The 19,521-nt window shown below is 43.3% G+C and overlaps 1 protein-coding gene across 1 annotated transcript in view; it reads left to right on the plus strand.

Annotated features, from left to right (window-relative positions):
* Window positions 1-19,521, plus strand: part of MTR (5-methyltetrahydrofolate-homocysteine methyltransferase) — a 1,642,758-nt gene that overhangs the window by 1,545,010 nt on the left and 78,227 nt on the right. Inside the window, exons 31-32 of the mRNA XM_082249226.1 lie at window positions 1,523-1,715; window positions 8,652-8,764. Coding sequence (XP_082105352.1) covers window positions 1,523-1,715; window positions 8,652-8,764 — 306 coding nt within the window. The remainder of the gene's footprint in view (window positions 1-1,522; window positions 1,716-8,651; window positions 8,765-19,521) is intronic.

Below are 19,521 nucleotides of genomic sequence, written 5' to 3' on the forward strand. Positions count from 1 at the left end.
TTACCTACACTACCACTAACTCCCCTGGTACTAAACCTGGCAAAAAAATTAAATGTTCAATGAGCTCAACATGCCTCTTAGGACATTCCTTATGAGGGGGGTTTGTACTGCCGTGCCATTTTAGCACTTCATGAATTGAGATAGGCAGTCAGAAAGTAAAAGCTGCATAAATTCCAGTATTTACACCATAGTTTGTAGACTCTATAACTTTTGCGCAAACCAATAAAAATACGTTTATTGAGATTTTTTTTTGTCTGACGTAGCTAAATAAATTTTGGCCAAAATGTATGACAAAAATCGAGTATATTGGATATTTTTTAAAAAACAAAGTTGAAAATGTCATTTTTTTCTCAAAATGTTCGCTCTTTTTTTAATATCGCAAAAAATAAAAAGCGCAGAGGTGATCAAATACCACCAAAAGAAAGCTCTGTTTGTGGGAAAAAGAGGACGTAAATTTTGTTTGGGTACAGCATTGAATGACCGCGCAATTGTCAGTTAAAGTCACGCAATGCCAAGTTGAAAAAAGGGGCCCGGTCATTGAGCAGCCAAATCCTCCAGGGCTAAAGTGCTTAAATTATATTAGAGAAGAATTGGGAAAAATTACACTCACCAGGCCTTACTGTTTGATGCACTAGTACTGGCTGACTAACAGTATTAGCCTAGTCTGAGTACTGCTGCACAGGGGATAGTGGGAAGCTAATATGAAGACACAATTAAGTATTTACACCAGCTGAAATAGTTTTTTTTTTTTTTAGGATGACCACCTGAAATTCTTTAATCACTTATATGTTTACAGTTGTACATTACTGAATATTTTTGGATACAATATTTACAGGTATGATTTTAAAAAGTTAAAGTGCAGCAGCAGAAGTGTTATCTAGGGATGTGAGTAAGGCACATCGAGGTTGTACATCCCTGACATACAGTAGCTTACTATGATAAACTCATCAAACATGTCACCCATGTTATAATTAACATTATTTAGTAAAGTACAGTTTGAGGAATAGGTCACTTATAACTTTACTTCACTGTAAGGCCTGAAATGCAAAAGGGATTCATTATGAAGCATCAGATGGTAACTGTCACTCCTAGACCTCGTGCACACCATGGTGCAGAGACATCGGTTTTTCTGCATGCATTCTGCAAGGGCTCAAAGAAAACAATGGTTCTCTGTGCCCTGTTCACACAACTTGCAAATTTTTCTGTGCAGGGATCCACAATGCGTATGCAGTTTTCTGCACTGGAAAAAAAACTTGACATGAAATCAATATTAATATTGGGAGTTTTTCTGTGATAAAAAATTTAATGAAATTCTAGTGATAAAATTGTGTTAGCACCAAATTGTATGCATTTTTCCCCCTTTTTTTTCTATGTTTGTAAGAGGTTTGGCTTCAGATTATGCAGTTTAATTGCCATTCCTTTGTTTATATGTGTTGCCACTGATTCTGTTCTTCTCATATGTGTCTAAAGTGTAAGTCGCATTGTCACATTGTTGAAAACACTCTTTTTGCTTATTAATAAGGCATTTGCAGAAGAAATTCATGAATGGGTCAGAAAAGAACTGTGGGGTTACTGCAGTTCTGAAGAGCTCAGTGTTGATGATCTGCGCAAGATACGATATAAAGGCATTCGCCCAGCCCTGGGTTACCCCAGCCAACCAGATCACACAGAAAAGCTTACTATGTGGAACCTGGCAAACATAGAGGAGGCAACAGGTAAGGTATATGTAACACAGAAACTTACCACAACTATGCGTTTGTGTGATAAGTCTTTGAGTACCTGTGGTAAGACTGGTTAAGAGAGCTCATTTTATGTGTGTTGAAACAGTAAGTGCTCCTGCCTTTCAGTCACCAGACACTTAGCCACTTGCTGACCGTAGGCTGTCATAGGCTTGCCGTGGTTATACCAGGATGATGCCCGCAACTTCAGGCATCATCCCGGTATCCGAATTATCAGCTGATGATTCCCTATAAGACAGCAGTGATTTGAATTGAACAAATACTCAATCGCTTCTGCAGGCGGTGGAAAGGGGTCCCTCCTGCTGTCAGGTTTTCCAAGCTCTCCTATCCAGTTGTGGAGCACTGCTGCTGGCAGCAATGGCTACACAGCAGATAGAGAGGAATGAATGATGTTTCTCCCTCTCTGTGACCCCGTAAACCGGGTGCAATGAGGATTTCATAACTTCCGTTTCCATCTCTCTGTTTACCTGGCTGTTTACGAACAGGAAGGCAGCCGATGAGACTGATCTGTGTCTGCTTGGCTACATTGGAGGCCAGAGGAGAGATTTTGGGTCTAATAGACCCCAGATCTTGCCATAAAGGGGACCTGTGACGGCCAATGCGATCACAAGGGATGTTGTTCATCCCTTGTTATAGCAATAAAGTTAAAGTGATTGTAAAGTTATGTTTTTTTTTACTTTTAAAATAACAAACATGTTTTCTCTAGCGCTCATCGACAGACGTAGTCCTCGGTGATACACCACCTTCGGGTTATGTTACCTCCGCAGGAGCAGGACTAGACAGGAAATTAAAAAGCTCTGGCCACACCCTAGGGGCAGTCCCATAGGGTATATCCTCTCTCTCTCTGCCTCAGCAAATCAGTTATTTTCTGTCTAGTTAGGAGTAAGGACCTAGATACCTTGCTGGGATCTTAGGTCCTGGCAAGAATTTTTTTCTTAAAGGATTTTTAGACAGCTTTTTTTCTCCAGTGTTCCTGTGAGATCTTCAAGCAAGAAAGCTGAACTGGGCGACGGGCTGGATGTTGAGATCCGGTGGTCACCCCAGTTCAGCCTACGAGCGCGTGCAGGCCATAGCTCCGCGCTGGGTCGGCCGCGACAAAGTCCCATTAAAGGACTGACCCCGCGAGTTAAACGTCTCGCTGAAACGCCAAAGACCATGAGTCACGGCGTCCGTATCGGTCGACAGCCCTCCCGCCCCGGTGGAGAGGGGTACTGTCAGGAGTTGGTGCCCGCCTGGTTCCGGTATGGTGAGTAGTATGTTCCCCCTTTTTCCCTGACGGGTTTTGTGGTGAACGCGGGCCCCTCTCTGTATGGTAAGAAAGAGTCCTTTCTATCCTATAACATGTCACAAATCCTCCTACTTTGAGTGTGATTTTATGTGTGCAAAAGCCAGGAGGCTTGGTTTGGGAGCTAACAATCTATTGTATACATGTTTAAAAAATATGTAAGTTGTGGCATTCTGGGAATCTTATGGGTTAAGTATAAGCTACCTACCAGTCAGAAGCCACGGACATGTAGACTGCCTTCCAAATCAGATCTCCAGCTATTAGCAGGCCTCCCGAACGGCCATGCGGTCCGCCAGGGCCGGTACCGCCAACCACGCCAGATCCCCATGCAGAGAGAGTGTTGTGTGCCCTGCAGCACACCGCTATTCAGTATAGGCCGCCGCCATTTTTTTTGCTGGATCGCACGAGCCGCCATTTTGGCGTAGCCTCGTGTCTCCAGCATGGGGGCGGCCATGTTTGAGGTGATCCTACACCTCGTGGAGCTTGGGGGAGGCGCCGGAAGGCGTGCAGAGGGGCGGAGCCGCCTCCTTTCTTCCTGGGCAGCCAGCCAAAAGACTTCCTGTTTGTCAAGACAGCGCTGTAAGCTGTTGCAGTTTAACTCTGAGCATCAAGTGGTGAGCCTGGGGGTCTATCTCTCTCTCTCTCGATCGATAGGGATCCCTAGCAGGTAACACTAAGGGGCTTTTTGTGGCGCTGGGGGTCAGAAAAAAAAAAAAAAAAAAAGTTTTTTTCTTTACTTTTGAATTATATTATCCAGGAAGTGACTGGAATTATCATGGACCCTGCCACACATATTCCCCCACCTGTTTCCTTCGAGGGGGCCACGGGACCCGCCGGTGCACAGAGTATAGAGTAATTTACAGCAATTTTGGAGTCTATGGTGGCTCGGGTGGAGGCGGCCTGTCAGGGACGGGGGTCAAGGAAGCGACCCCCGCCTACCCCTATACCATCTGACACCTCTGACTCAGATTCAGAGATGGTCACTGCAGTTGCAGGTTCCTCTGCAAGGGCTGTTATCCCAGGTAAAGCCCCCTCAGACAGTGAGGAGGACGCTTCTTCTCCTGCTATAATTCAGGAAGAAGCATTGGTGGACGCACTAGTTGTGGCAGTGCAAGAAACCTTAAAACTTGAGGCTTTACCGGCAGAGGCAACTGAAACAGAGAGGCCTTTTGGGACTAATAAGCCCATCAAGACGGCGAAGGCTTTTCCTGTACCTAAATGTTTTGGTAATCAGATTAAAGGAGAATGGGAGCATTCTAAACGTACCTTTACTATTTCCAAGCGTATTGCTAGACGCTATCCGTTTGAGGAATCCATCATTAAGAAATGGACGGTACCACCAGTCGTGGATCCGCCTATTGCCAGGCTGAATAAAGCCACGGTTATTCCAGTGGAGGACACTTCGTCCTTTAAGGATCCGGTGGATCGAAAGATAGAAGCAGAGTCCCGCACTATCTTTTCTCTGATAGGGTCAGCATTTAGACCAGTAATTGTTATTGGTCTAGTTTCCCAGACACTTACGGAATGGGCGAAAATGGTACGCCAAGATCTTAGGGGAAAAGATATTCCCCAGGAGACATCTGATTTGATGGAACAGATCATACAAGGGCTACGGTTTATCTGTGACGCAGCCTTGGACACTACTCCCTTATTAGGGCATGCATCTAAGTTAGCAGTGATCCTCAGACGTGTTCTGTGGTTAAAATGCTGGTCAGCTGACCTAGGTTCCAAAAAGACCTTGACCAATCTCCCTTTTCAGGGGAATCGTCTATTTGGGGCCAACCTAGATGAAATCATTAAGGATGCCACTGGGGGCAAGAGCACTTTTTTGCCACAGGCTGCAAAAGCTAAGGGACCTCGCAACAAGCGAGGACCTTTCTTTACCGCCCATAAAGGGCGCCCGGCTGGTACTCCCGGGAAAGGCAAGACTCCTCCAGGAGGGTTCAAGAAAGGCTGGTCGGACAAGCAGAGGACCAACCCAGCCAAACCCGAAGTAAAGGAGTACACAGCCTGAAGGTGCGCCCCCACCCGGTTTCAGGGTGGGGGGACGTTTTCACCGGTATTCAGGACATTAGATCGAGCATCAACCACTACTACCGGTGCGATTCTTCCCTTCCAACATTTAAGTACCACAGGAAGCGGTAGTTACCGTTCCCTGAATAGATCTTTTCCTTTACCTTTTCCCAAGATTAGTCCCGATACCTCACAGGAATCGGATCTGGTTGACCAGATAGGCCAAGTAGCCTCTAGTCGGGTGACTTCGGTCCCTGAGGTTCAACCAGAAAAGATCACTTTTCCTGATAACTATCAGGTATTTGATAAATGTGTGGGAACAGAAAACGACCAGACTTTCTCGGATGGTCGGGGCCAGATAGCTCTAGGGACGCCTGGTTCAGATCCAATCAGCGCCAGTGGTCCTAAAAATTCTAGGCTGGCCTCCTCAAGCCGGCCTGGCCGACTTGGACATGTTAGTCGCAGACGTTCCGTGGGAACTTCGTCTCAGGGAGTGTCTGTGGTCTCAAGGACCAATTTACCATCATGCTTTACAGTCGCTGGGTTTAATGGCCTGGCCATTGAGACCCAAGTACTGAAGGACAGAGGTTTGTCTACTTCAGTCATTCCTACCCTTATTAAAGCAAGGAAAGCGACTTCCAGCAAAGTCTATTATCACACATGGAAGACTTATATTGCGTGGTGCGAATCTTTAGGATTTCCTCCACGTACCTATTCGGTGTCTCGAATATTGGCCTTTTTGCAACAAGGGGTTGAGCAGAAGCTAGCCTTGAGCACCATCAAGGGTCAAGTTTCAGCATTAGCAATCTTCTTTCAGAAACCTTTAGCTACCAAATCCTTGGTGCGGAATTTCATCCAGGGGGTGCGGCACCTGGCTCCTCCAGTCCGCGCGCCCTTACCGCCCTGGGATCTTAATTTGGTTTTGTCGGTTCTACAGAAACCTCCCTTTGAAAACATCAGGGAGATTCCCTTGCTTACTTTATCCCAGAAGGTGGTCTTCTTGGTGGCTATTACTTCTGCTCGCAGGGTGTCAGAACTGACTGCATTATCATGCCAGTCCCCATACCTAGTGATTCATAGGGATAAGGTAGTACTTCATCCTAAGCCATCTTTTCTTCCTAAGGTGGTTTCAGATTTTCATCTGAATGAAGATATTGTACTACCTTCCTTGTGTCCTCAGCCCAAGCATCATCGGGAACATGCGTTGCATTCCTTAGATGTGGTTCGGGCAATCAGGGTATACCTGAAAGCTACGGAATCATTCCGTAAGACGGATTCACTTTTTGTGATCACGGATGGCCCCAGAAAGGGTTTGCCTGCATCTGCCGCGACCATTGCCAAATGGATTAGACAAACGGTGGTACAGGCTTATTCTATTAAGGGTCAGAGTCCTCCGTTCCCTGTTAGGGCGCACTCCACTCGAGCGCTCAGTACTTCCTGGGCCTTTCGCCATCAGGCGTCAGTGGTCCAGGTATGTAAGGCGGCCACTTGGTCGTCGGTACATACCTTTACAAAATTCTATAAAATTGATGTGACGGCATCGGCGGATGCCTCATTTGGCCGCAAGGTTTTGCAGGCCGCAATTTGAGGAGACCGGTGGTCTACCTCGAGGGTTTTTTTCTGTTTGAAAAAAAAAAAAAAAATTTTTCTCTCTTTTGTTGAGTCTCATCATTAAGGATGAGCATTGTAAACTTCTAGTTGGCACCGGTTGGGCCTTCTAGATTGGGATTTGATTTTATTTTCCCACCCCTCAGTTGTGATACTGCTCTGGGACGTCCCGAAGGTGGTGTATCACCGAGGACTACGTCTGTCGATGAGCGCTAGAGAAAAATGGATTTTTGTAAAATCTTACCGTAAAATCCTTTTCTCTTAGCTCATCGACAGACGTAGTCCCCGCCCCTCTGTTTTGGAGTTGGGTTGGGTTAAATTCTCTAAGCACTGCTTTTTCACATAACTGATTTGCTGAGGCAGAGAGAGAGAGGATATACCCTCTGGGACTGCCCCTAGGGTGTGGCCAGAGCTTTTTAATTTCCTGTCTAGTCCTGCTCCTGCGGAGGTAACATAACCCGAAGGTGGTGTATCACCGAGGACTACGTCTGTCGATGAGCTAAGAGAAAAGGATTTTACGGTAAGATTTTACAAAAATCCATTTATACTTACCTGCTCTGTGCAGTGGTTTTGCACAGGGCAGTCTGGACCCACTTCTTCTTCGGTACCTGGTTAGAGCTCCTGGCGTTAACCTCCCTGGCGATATTCCCTAGTGTGGCTCAGGGTTAATTTTCAGTACCAAAAGCGGTAACACCGAGCCACACTCGCGATTACCCCAGAATGTTACTCACCTTCCCTGCACTATCACCACATCCACCCCCCCCCCCCCCCCCCCGTCGTCCTCGCAGTCTCTCCCCGCTGCCATTTCACCATAGGATTTCACCTGGTGACTTTTTCAGTGCTCTGCCTATGCTTTCTCCAGTTCTTTGTGCCTGGAAAATTTTGAACGACCATGGTGTCCAAAAAGTTTTTTTTGTTTGCACAAAAGCGCTTTTAGGCGAACTGGAAAACAGCGAAACTGAGTTACTTGAACAACTGAGCTGTAGCGATTCATGGGAAAATTCGTCATCAGGTATGGAAAGTGACGACAGCGACGATTCTGTTGTCTCTTTCTGGCACATAGCTTGTGGAATTTGGGAAGTATATAAAATGATTCTTCACAATTTCCAACGGAGCTATGTGCCAGAAAGAGACATCAGAATTGTCGCTGTCGTCATTTTCCTTACCTGATGACGAATTTTCCCACGATTCACTATCGCTCAGTTCAAATACTTCAAGTAATTCCGTTTTGCTGTCGCTGTTTTCCAGTTCATCTAAAAGCGCTTTTGCTTAAAAATACTTTTGGACGCCATGGTCGTTTTTTTATTTTCCAGTTTCAAAGAACCGGAAAAGCACAGGCAGGGCACTGGAAAAGTCACCAGGTGAAATCCTGTGGTAAAATGGCATGATACAGTGTAATCCATTAGGATCACAGCTTTGTATCATGTCATTTAGTGTATTTACACTTTTGAATTTGCTCCTGGTTCCACGCCCCTGCGTCGCAACGCTCGCAGGGAAGGGAACCGGAAGACAGGTGGCGGCATCGGCCGAGCACACAGCGGAAGGATGGCGGGGGATCACAGGGGAAGGTGAGTTTTAAATGTAAAGCAACAGATTTCTATGCAAAACAATGTACCGCTTTTAGCACCTAAAATCTGAAATAATCATACCGCCAGGGAGGTTAATACAAAAAAAAAAGTGTAAGAAATAGTTTTAAATAGAATAAATAATAAAAAATTTAAAGCGCCCTAGTCCCTATGTGCCTATGTTCAAATGCAAACACATGCATATGTAACAACTGAAAAACTGACAGTCGGACCTGATCGGAAAGCCCATGTGAAAGGGGCCAAAAAATGTTTGATGCAGGGTTATTGTGGAGAACTCTGTAGCACTCACTCTGATATGCTCTTTACAAACTCACAGAGCTGTATACAGTAATTTGTGGTCATTATTAGTTTAAACTATTTTAGTGTAAAGTGACACACAAAAGTAATAATTCATATTTTGATGTTCTATTTTCCTTGTAGGTATAACACTTACAGAATCTCTTGCAATGTCACCAGCTGCTGCCGTTTCTGGTTTAATATTTTCTAGTCCAATGTCCAAATATTTTTCTGTTGGAAAAATTTGTAAAGATCAGGTAAGTTTTATTGTTGAATTCATTTTTTGTAATGTGTAAAACCCAAAAAATATATAATTGCATACATTTAAACATGGTAATAAAATGTGCTGTTTTATGCTTTTTTTTTTTTTTTTTTTTAAAACAATAGCTATGTTACAATTTAACTTTTGTTAATAAAAGAATATAAAGGTTAAAAACAATTGCTTTTTTGTTACAAGCTGAAATAGTAAATAACTTAATTTTCTGCATTATTAAAGCAGAACTGCACTTAGTAAAATTTTAAGTTAAGCATAGTCTCTTCTGCCAAAATACTCTATTCCTTTTTCTGCTCGCAGTTTTTAAATAACTGCCTGCAGTGTAGACTGGCACTGGACAATGGCACTAGACAATGGCACTGGAAGCTATAGTAAGATGAGGGGAACACATAGCTGTCATTGCTCAAACAGAGAAAACGTAGTTTACCAGAATACACGTCATGCATACACACTGATGTGCTCATGTCACATTTCTCCTCTCAGGTTTAGTTTTAAAACAGTGTTTAAAACGCCTAGAATCCTAATTAGCATTAGCCACACTTCCTATTCATTCTGATGTTACAGAAAGAGAGGAAAAAAGTATTTGATCCCCTGATGATTTTTTACGTTTGCCCACTGACAAAGGAATGATCAGTCTATAATTTCATTGGTAGGTTTATTTTAACAGTGAGAGGCATAAAAACCAAAAAAAATATCCAATGGAAAAAATGGGAAACCGAGGCTGTTGTCCCCAAAAAACACAGTCTCAGGAGGAAGGGGAGGGGATAATTGGACTTTCACAGTACCTTGATTCAGAAATAATCACATATATTTAAAAAGTTCAAATTTTATTTAATACAAAATATTGAGGTTAAAAAGAAGCGGACCAATCGTCCAACAACAATTCATAGAATATCAACACAGGTAGATACTTATTATCAAGACAGAGTGCAGAAATTCATTGTTGGGCGTATATTCCTCAACATGTTTTGCGGTGACGATCCGCTTCTTCAGGAGGATAACTATTTCTCTATCGCTCATTGAGAGACGTAGTCTTCTTGATTCTCAAGAGCTGGGTTATGTTGTCTCCGCAGGAGTAGGACTAGGCAGAAAGACAAAACGTTCTGGCTCCACCTTAGGGGCAGTCCCTGAGGGTATATCCTCCCTCTCTCTGCTACAGGGAATCAGTTTTTTTCTGTCTAGCGCGCGCAGACCATTGCATTGCGCTTGGTCGGCCGCGACACATTCAAGTAAGTATGCGGGGCCGGGCGACGGGCTGGATGTTGAGATCCAGTGGTCACCCCGGTCTCTGCCTACGAGCGCGTGCAGACCAGAGCTCCGCGCTGGGTCGGCCGCGACGGAGTCCCAGTGGAGGGACTGACCTTGCGAGTTAAAAGTCTCGCTTGGACGCCAGGAACCAGAGAGTCGAGGCGTCCGGAGTGGTCCACAACCCCCCACCCCGGTGGAGAGGGTATTGTGAAGAGAGGGTGCCTGTCGGTTCGGTATGGTGAGTAAACGTTCCCTTTTTTCTTTCCTCGTTATGAGGCAGTATGAATTATGGGCCCCTCCATACATAGTCAGTATATATCTGACACTAAAAGTCCCCCTTGTAAATACAGTATGTGTTTGTGGGAAGTGGACTTGGTTTGAGAGCTAACACTCTACCCAGCAGACTGTAGCATTACAGCAGACATAGGAGGTATAATCCTACCTTATTTGTAGTGTATCTCCTGTAGATCAATAAATCGCCACTCAGCAGAGATGCAGGTGGATGTGCTGGGAAAAACGATTTCGGCGGTCCGCCGCCATTTTGCCGTAGACCAGGTGCATGTATGTCCTCAGGTCACGCCGGCCGCCATGTTTTTGGAGTCTAATGTCTCCTGTATGGGGGCGGCCATGTTTCATGAGCCCAGCTACCTCGTGGAGAGCTGGGAACGCCGGAAGGCGTACACAGGGGGCGGAGCCACGTCCTTCTACCCGGGAAAAAGCAACAGCTCCTTCCAGTCTGTAAAAGACAGACGCTGTCTTTTACTTCACTGCATCGGTTGGTGAGCCTTGGGGGTCCCTCTCTCTCTCTGTGGGGATCGAGAAGCAGGTACTCTGAGGGGCGCTATTGCGCTAGGGGGAGACACATAAAAAAAAAAAAAGTTTTTTTTGTGTTTTCTGGCAAAGGTGTCCTGAATTAACATGGACCCTGCCACTCATGTATCTCCTCCGGATCCCCTCGAGGGGTCTGCAGGTTCCTCCAGCACCCCACTGACGATTGAATCATTGTCCGCTATTATGGAAACTTTTGTGTCCCGGGTGGAAGTGGCTTGTCAGGGACAGGGCGCAAGAAAGCGACCCCCGCCTAACCCCTTATTATCTGAAACCTCGGATTCAGACTCTGAGCCTATTTCTGCAGTTGCAGGTACTTCATCTGGGATTGGTGTCTCGTGTACTGTCTCTTCAGACAGTGAGGAGGATGTTTCGGCATCAGCCATAGCCAAAGAGGAAGCGTTGGTAAACGCACTCATTGTATCTGTTCAAGAAACCTTAAGATTACAGGGTATTCCGTCAGAAATAGCTGAAACTGAAATCCCTTTTGGGACTAAAAAACGCATCAAAGTGGCGAAGGTTTTTCCATTGCCCAAATGTTTTGGCAATCCAATCAAAGAAGAATGGAGTCTGCCAAAATGCACTTCTACTATTTCTAAACGCATTAACAGGCGTTATCCGTTTGAGGAAACCCTCATTAAGAAATGGACAGAACCACCTGTGGTGGATTCACCAATTGCTAGATTGAATAAAGCCACGGTTATTCCTCTAGAAGACGCTCCGTCTTTTAAAGATCCAGTGGATCGCAAGATAGAAGCTATGTCTCGCACCATGTTTACCTTGATTGGATCAGCTTTCAGACCAATAATTGCTATTGGTCTGGTTTCGCAGGCTGTAACTGAATGGACCAAGTGGTTACGCCGGGACTTAGAAGAGGTCCCTCAGGCGGTATCAGATTTGTTGGAACAAATGATACAGGGGTTACAGTTTGTGTGTGATGCGGCGTTAGACGCCACTCCATTATTGGCGCGAGCATCAGTTTCAGCGGTGGTTCTCAGGCGTACACTGTGGCTAAAAGGTTGGTTAGCCGACCAAGGTTCCAAAAAAGCATTGGCTAATATCCCCTTTTTAGGAGAGCGTCTATTTGGAGCCAACTTAGATGAGATCATTAAGGATCTCACGGGTGGAAAGAGCACCTTTTTACTGCAAAATGTTAAAGGTAAAGGAACTCGTCAAAAACGAGGGCCTTCTTTTTCTGCTCACAAGAGGTTTTTTCGTCCCGCGGGTGAAAAAATTAAGTCCTCCAAAGCTCCTTCAGGAGGCTTCAGGGGACGTTGGTCGGGCAAGCAAAAGCCCGCCCCCTCCAGACCTGAAGATAAATCTTCCAAAGCCTGAAGGTGCGCCCCCACCCATAACTGGGGTGGGGGGACGTCTTCGCCGGTTCCCGGATCCATGGCTTTCCAGAATCCCGGACAAGTGGGTCTGCGAAGTCATAAGGTCAGGGTACAAGATCGAGTTTCGATCTCTCCCACCGGCGCGATTCTTCCCTTCCAATATTCGACTATCCCCGGATCGTTTAGAAGATCTGCGGAGAGCAGTCACGGATTTACTACAACAAGGAGTGGTAGTCCACGTTCCTTGGACAGAACGTTTTCAGGGGTTTTATTCAAACCTATTTACAATTCCCAGGAAAGAGGGCAAAGTGCGTCCAATTCTGGACTTAAGGGCACTCAATTCTTTTGTCAACATAAGAAAATTCAGAATGGAGTCCATTCGCACAGTAGCAGCCTTCCTGCATCCAGGGGATGTCCTAGCGTCCATAGACATCAAGGACGCATATCTTCACATTCCCATTTTCGTAGGACATCAGCGGTTTCTACGCTTTTCTGTAGAAGAGAACCACTATCAGTTTGTGGCGTTACCTTTCGGTCTCGCCACGGCTCCTCGGGTCTTCACGAAGGTGTTGGCCCCAATGTTGGCACTACTGCGCCAAAGAGGCATATCGATTCTTGGTTACCTAGACGATCTTCTGCGTCATGCAGAGTCTCCTCAGACCTTGCTACAAAACATAGAAATTACTATGATTTCTTTACAGGAATTCGGGTGGCTGGTGAACCAGCAAAAGTCATTTCTGGTTCCCACCCAGAGGCTCGAATATCTGGGTCTAATTCTAGACACAGTCAGGACAAGAGTTTTTCTTCCGGTAGGGAAACTCCGGAAGATTCAATTAGCAGTCCAGTTGTTACTATCCAACAGCTGGTCTTCTCTTCGAACTTGCATGAGGGTTCTGGGGTTGATGGTGGCTTCCTTCGAAGCAGTCCCATTTGCCCAGTCCCATACCCGAATTCTTCAGCAAGAGATTCTTCTCAGATGGAATCGGAATCCGGAATCCCTGGACAATCAGATCCGATTGAGCAAACAGACCAGAGAGTCTCTGGTCTGGTGGCTTCGGTCTCCGATGCTCAGCCAGGGAAAGTCATTTGGATTGGATTTTTGTAAGATCTTACCGTAAAATCCTTTTCTCTTAAGCTCATTGACAGACGTAGTACCCGCCCCTCTATCATTGGGTTGGGTTGGGTTAAATTCTCTGTTACTGCTTTAGAACAGAACTGATTCCCTGTAGCAGAGAGAGGGAGGATATACCCTCAGGGACTGCCCCTAAGGTGGAGCCAGAACGTTTTGTCTTTCTGCCTAGTCCTACTCCTGCGGAGACAACATAACCCAGCTCTTGAGAATCAAGAAGACTACGTCTGTCAATGAGCTTAAGAGAAAAGGATTTTACGGTAAGATCTTACAAAAATCCATTTTTACGCACTCTCTAGAAATTATGACAACATATGAATAAATAATACCAAAAATATGTAAATATATGGCTAGAACAATGTATACAAATAATACAACGGCAATTTTTAGAATATTGATTAATGAGGAAAATCTGGGCTCGTCTGGAAACAGACCAGGTCCCATAGCAGTTCAGCCAATAAAAAGTCTCTCACTGGCAGTCATGGGGGACTAAAGTGGGTGCATCTAGTCGGCAATAAGGTAGAAATGGTATAGTACAAAACTATAATGAAATCCCACTACATCAGGAGGGGAAAGGAAAAGGGAAAGAAGAGGGGCAAACAAAAGGAGAGGGTAAGGAAAAGAGGGAAAGGAAAAGGGGGGGGGGAGAAACAAGGGGGGGGGGCAAGATAACAATATCCAGAAAAACGCATTTCAAAAAAGGTATAAATTGTATTTATATGGTATAAAATTAGCATTTTAATGGGTGAAATAAGTATTTGATCCCCTATCAATCAGCAAGATTTCTGGCTTCCAGGTGTCTGCTATACAGGGAACGAGCTGAGATTGGGAGTGTCCACAGAAGCAATCAATCAGATTCCAATCGCTCCCCCATGGACAAGACCAAAGAGCTGTCCAAAGATGTCAGGGACAAGATTGTAGACCTACACATGGCTGGAATGGGCTACAAGACCATCGCTAAGCAGCTTGGTGAGTGGGTGACAACAGTTGGTGAGATTATTCTCAAATGGAAGAAACGCAAAATAACTGTGAATCTCCCTCGGTCTGGAGCTCCATGCAAGATCTCACCTCATGGAGTTTCAATGCTCATGGGAACAGTGAGGAATTGGACTAGAACTACACAGGAGAATCTTGTCAATGACCTTAAGGCAGCTGGGACCATAGTTGTCAAGAAAACAATTGGTAACACACAATGCCATTAAAAAGGTCTGAAATCCTGCAGTGCCCACAAGGTCGCTCTGATCCAGAAAGCACATGTACCGGCCCGTCTGAAGTTTGCTAATGAACATCTGAATGATTGAGAGGAGAACTTGATGAAAGTGTTATGGTCAGATGAAATCATAATCGAGCTCTTAGGCATCAACTCAACTCGCCATGTTTGGAGGAGGAGGAATGCTGTCTATGACCCCAAGAACACCGTCAAATATGGAGGTGGAAACCTTATGTTTTAGGGGTGTTTTTGTGCTAAGGGGACAGGGCAACTTCACTGCATCAAAAGGACAATCGACGGGGCCATGTACCATCAAACCTTGAGTGAGACCCTCCTTCCCTTAGCTAGGGCATTGAAAATGGGTCGTGGATGGGTATTCAAGCATGACATTGACCCAAAACACACAGCGAAGTCAACAGAAGAGTGGGTCAAGAAGAAGCACATAAAGGTCCTGGAGTGACCTAGCCAGTCTCCAGATCTTAATCCCATAGATAATATGAATATATGCAGAATATGTATACAGTATATAGAATATAGAATATGTGGAGGGAGAAAATCCCTCCTGAGATGTGAATAAAACCTGGTGGCCAACTACAAGAAACATCTGACCTCTCTGATTGCCAACCAGAGTTTTGCCACCAAGTACTAAGTCATGTTTTGTGAAGGGGTCAAATACTTAATTCACTCATTAAAATTCAAATCAAACTTTTTTGAAATGCGTTTTTCTGCATTTTTTGTTGTTATTCTGTCTCTCACTGTTAAAATAAATCTACCATTAAAATTATAGACTGATTATTTCTTTGTTAGTGGGCAAACGTACAAAATCAGCAGGGGATCAATTTTTTTTACTCACTGTATATCTCTAGTAACTTGTAGTCAAAGTCATGTGAAGGTTTATTGACATTCCTAATTGTTCATTTTCATTAAAACAAGTTCCTAAAATAAATAAAGTTTTTGCCTTTACATACACAATTCTACAATTACAGAGGGGCTGATTCATCCAAAATATAGAAAGTAAATTGAGTGCATAATTAAAGCGGTTACCTTTAGCAAACGGAGATAATTCTTGTTTATTTATTTATTTTTTTACATAAAATGAAAGATAAAACCTATTTGGTTGTTACTAGCAACGACATTTAAGGTCTTGCTACAAACCAATCCCCAAAATATATGGCACTTTAAACATACCAGTCCTTAACACATATTTAACATAAACAAGATGTAGTATAAAATTTCGTTTAATATTATTTATATTGACCTAAAAATGATAATTAAATCTTCAAAATGCATAATATATAGGCCATCAAAGGCCAACCCAATGCCATAGAGCAATAATTCCCACAATAGATATAGCAATCAATTCACAGTCTACCATCGAAGCCCACAGCCTTCAGTATTATACTCAAACATTTATCTTTTGTACGAAAATTATTATCTATTGTCTCGCATGCAGATGAGGTTTTTTTTTTTTCCCACGGCTTCAGGTTCTCTAAAGCTGCATCATTGTGAAAATTAAATATCCACATCGAACATCCAATTCCAATTCATTACTATCGTCCAGAACCGTTAATATATACTCAATTAAGCCCATTTTATTTTACATAGCTTAGGTCATAGGACCAAGAACTTGGGGACCACCACCTCACCTAACCTCCTGCTGGGAGCCAGATTGAGAAAAAAACGAATAATAATAGTTGTTAATATTAGTATTATTTCTATACCTATCAATAAAAGAAATTCGATTTAATTTGTTGTTTCTACGATTTTCAAACAGTAATGGAAGATATAACAGTAGCTTAGAATAACCAGTAGCCCAAAAGAGGCAGGTACAGCACATCTGATAGTTCTCTCAGAAGTATGTTTACAGTATATAATAATGCCTGACATAGCAATCATAAGGTTCGAGATGGATTCCAAGTATATTACAGTAATATCACCATCAAGAGTCCTTTGGACAGGAAAGGGAGGGGGTAGTAACTTATTTGAAATAAACTACAGAATCAGACCCTGAAACAATTTCCACTAAGGTATCCTTTAGCTGGAAATACAGGGATGGTTATTATATCTATGCAAACATGAAAAGGTAACGTATACAGTCATGTGCAAACATAAAACATGTGGGCAACATGCTCCAGAACAGTAAACTATGTATATAAGTGTATAAGAGAGAAGAAATGAGGAGAGGGGAATGAAGGGGAAGAGGGGAAGGAAACGCACCCATCCAAGAGTCCACCCAAATTCAGCCACACGCCCACCCCTAGTCTGATGGCAATTGTAGATATGGGAACCTGGGATTCCAAACCTTATTGAAAAACGATTGTTTATATCGAAGCACACTGACTGTTTTTTCGTTGAGCATGATCCAAGTAAGTTTACGTTTCAGCAATGATAAATCATCAAGCTCTTCCAGGCCGTAGCAATCACTATCTTAGCCGCTAAGAATATAGAATGGATCAGCAGTTGAGTGTGCTTAGGAAGGTTTTCAAATGGTTTGTTTATGAGGGAAACCTGAGTGTCCTCAGTGATATTTACCATGGTTACTGCGTATATTAATTTATGAACTTGTGTCCAGAAATGTCTATCCTCGGGACACGTCCACCACACATGTAGTACTGTTCCCACCTGGCCACATCTTCGAAAGCACATAGAAAAGCATCTTTGGTACATTTTTGAAAAGCGTTGCAGGACCAAGTACCCCCTAGAATACACTTTGCAGCCGTCCCCCCACAAAGCCATATTCATGACACCTTTATAGATACGGGAAGTCCAGACCTTCCTGTCCTCCTCCGTATCGGTTACTTCTCAGAGGTTTTTTTCCCATGCCAATTGATGAGATAAATTAGTAGGTGGACTAACAAACATTTTATACAACATTGAGATGCTACCACGTTGATCCACATTCTGAAAGCATCTGTTTTCAAAAGCTATTCTCAATAGAATTTCAAAAGAAATTTCTGAGGTGAATGTAAATATAGTAATACCTTGGATTGTGAGCATAATTAATTCCAGAAACATGCTTGTAATCCAAAGCACTCGTATATCAAAGAGCATTTCCCATAAGAAATAATGGAAACTCACATGATTCATTCCACAACCATTTTCTCATATAAAAATGATTATGGCAATAAAAAATACAGTACAGTATAAAGTGTATGGTGTATACAGTACGTGGCCAGAGGTCCGAGGGGGGGCTTCTGGTACTTTTGTTGGTTTTCAATTTTTTTCTGGACTTCTGTTTTTTTCCTAGGGTCTGGGGAGTGTGTGTTTTATTTGATACCCATTCTACCCATTCTTGCTGTGTCCTCTGATGTTGCTGTGGGTTTGTGCCTTATGGGAGATTCTGGAGCCCTAGCAGGATACGTCTGTTTACTGCAGACCTCGAAGGGGTCTGAACTCAAAATTCAAATGCTCCTTAATGTTTAAATATCCTAAAAAGTATGAGCCACATGTAACTCTTTTTTTTTTTTTTTCAAAAATGTTTATTGAAGAAAATAATGATTAACAAACAATTAACAAATATTATACAATGAATATGATGTTGTAGATACCAGAAGGTAAAAGTAATAACATTAAGTATGTGTTATCAAACATGTAGGATAAAGTTCAGATGAATGCAATAATAGTCAGATCATTAAACAACAGAGAGTAATTCAATGGTATTGGGGCTAGCTTTATTATATTGCAGAATATGATGTAGCCTGAGTGGGGGTCAAGGAGAGGTCCCTGTGACCAGCATAGGGACAGTAGAAGAGAAAGGAGAAGAGAAAGAAGAGATAGGTAAGAGAGAGAGAGAGAGAATAGAGCAAGGAAAAAATGGAGAGGGGGTGGGAGGGAAGGGAAGGCCATAGGGAAGGGAGAAAGGGAAGGTCGCCTTGAGTGAGTGGTATAATTCTGTGAAAGGAAAACCAAGCATAATGTTATTTATTTGTCATTTCTGTTGACGGTTGGTTGAACTCTTGTGAATGCTTGAAGATAATCAAATCCTCCCAAGTTTTAGTGTATCTGTTTGGAGAGTCATGAATTTTAGAAATTAGCTCTTCCATCTCTGAGATTGTTGATTTGGGAGAACCAAGAGGTAAGGGATGGGGTTTTTGTGGTGCCCCATAGCCTTGGTACACATAATTTGGCAGCATTGATCATGATCATAGGAAGAGATTTGAAGTATTTAGGGTAGGGTTTGGAGTAAAAGTGGAGCAGAAATTGCGCTGGGTGTAGTTGCAGATCTAGAGAAGTGACTTTGTGAATGTATAGTCTGACCATGCTCCAAAACGGCTGTATACGAGGGCCGGGCCACCATATATGCATTAAATCAGCATGTGATTGCTTGCACCTCCAACATTCATCCGGTATGTTTTTAATAAATTTGTTGAGTATCAGGGGTGTGCGATACCATTTGGTAAGTATTTTGTAATTGTTTTCTTGAATAGAGAAATTTACAGATCCCTTCAGGATGTTCCGAAATATTTTTTCCCACTGTGTGTCTGTGAGGGGAATCTGAACATCTGCAGACCAGTCATCAGATAATTTACCCATGTGCGTCGGACATGTTTCCCAGAGGAGGGAGTGTAATGTAGATAGTAGGTGTTGTTGAGGCTGTTGAAGTACACATACAGTGGGTACGGAAAGTATTCAGACCCCCTTAAATTTTTCACTCTTTGTTATATTGCAGCCATTTGCTAAAATCATTTAGGTTCATTCTTCTTCCTCATGAATGTACACATAGCACCCCATACTGACAGAAAAACACAGAATTGTTGACATTGTTGCAGATTTATTAAAAAAGAAAAACTGAAATATCACATGGTCCTAAGTATTCAGACCCTTTGCTGTGACACTCATATATTTAACTCAGGTGCTTTCCATTTCTTCTGATCATCCTTGAGATGGTTCTACACCTTCATTTGAGTCCAGCTGTGTTTGATTATACTGATTGGACTTGATTAGGAAAGCCACACACCTTTCTATATAAGACCTTCCAGATCACAATGCAT

Source organism: Pelophylax lessonae (genome assembly GCF_965119305.1).
Source record: "Pelophylax lessonae genome assembly, chromosome: 3".
Classification (NCBI taxonomy): domain Eukaryota; kingdom Metazoa; phylum Chordata; class Amphibia; order Anura; family Ranidae; genus Pelophylax; species Pelophylax lessonae.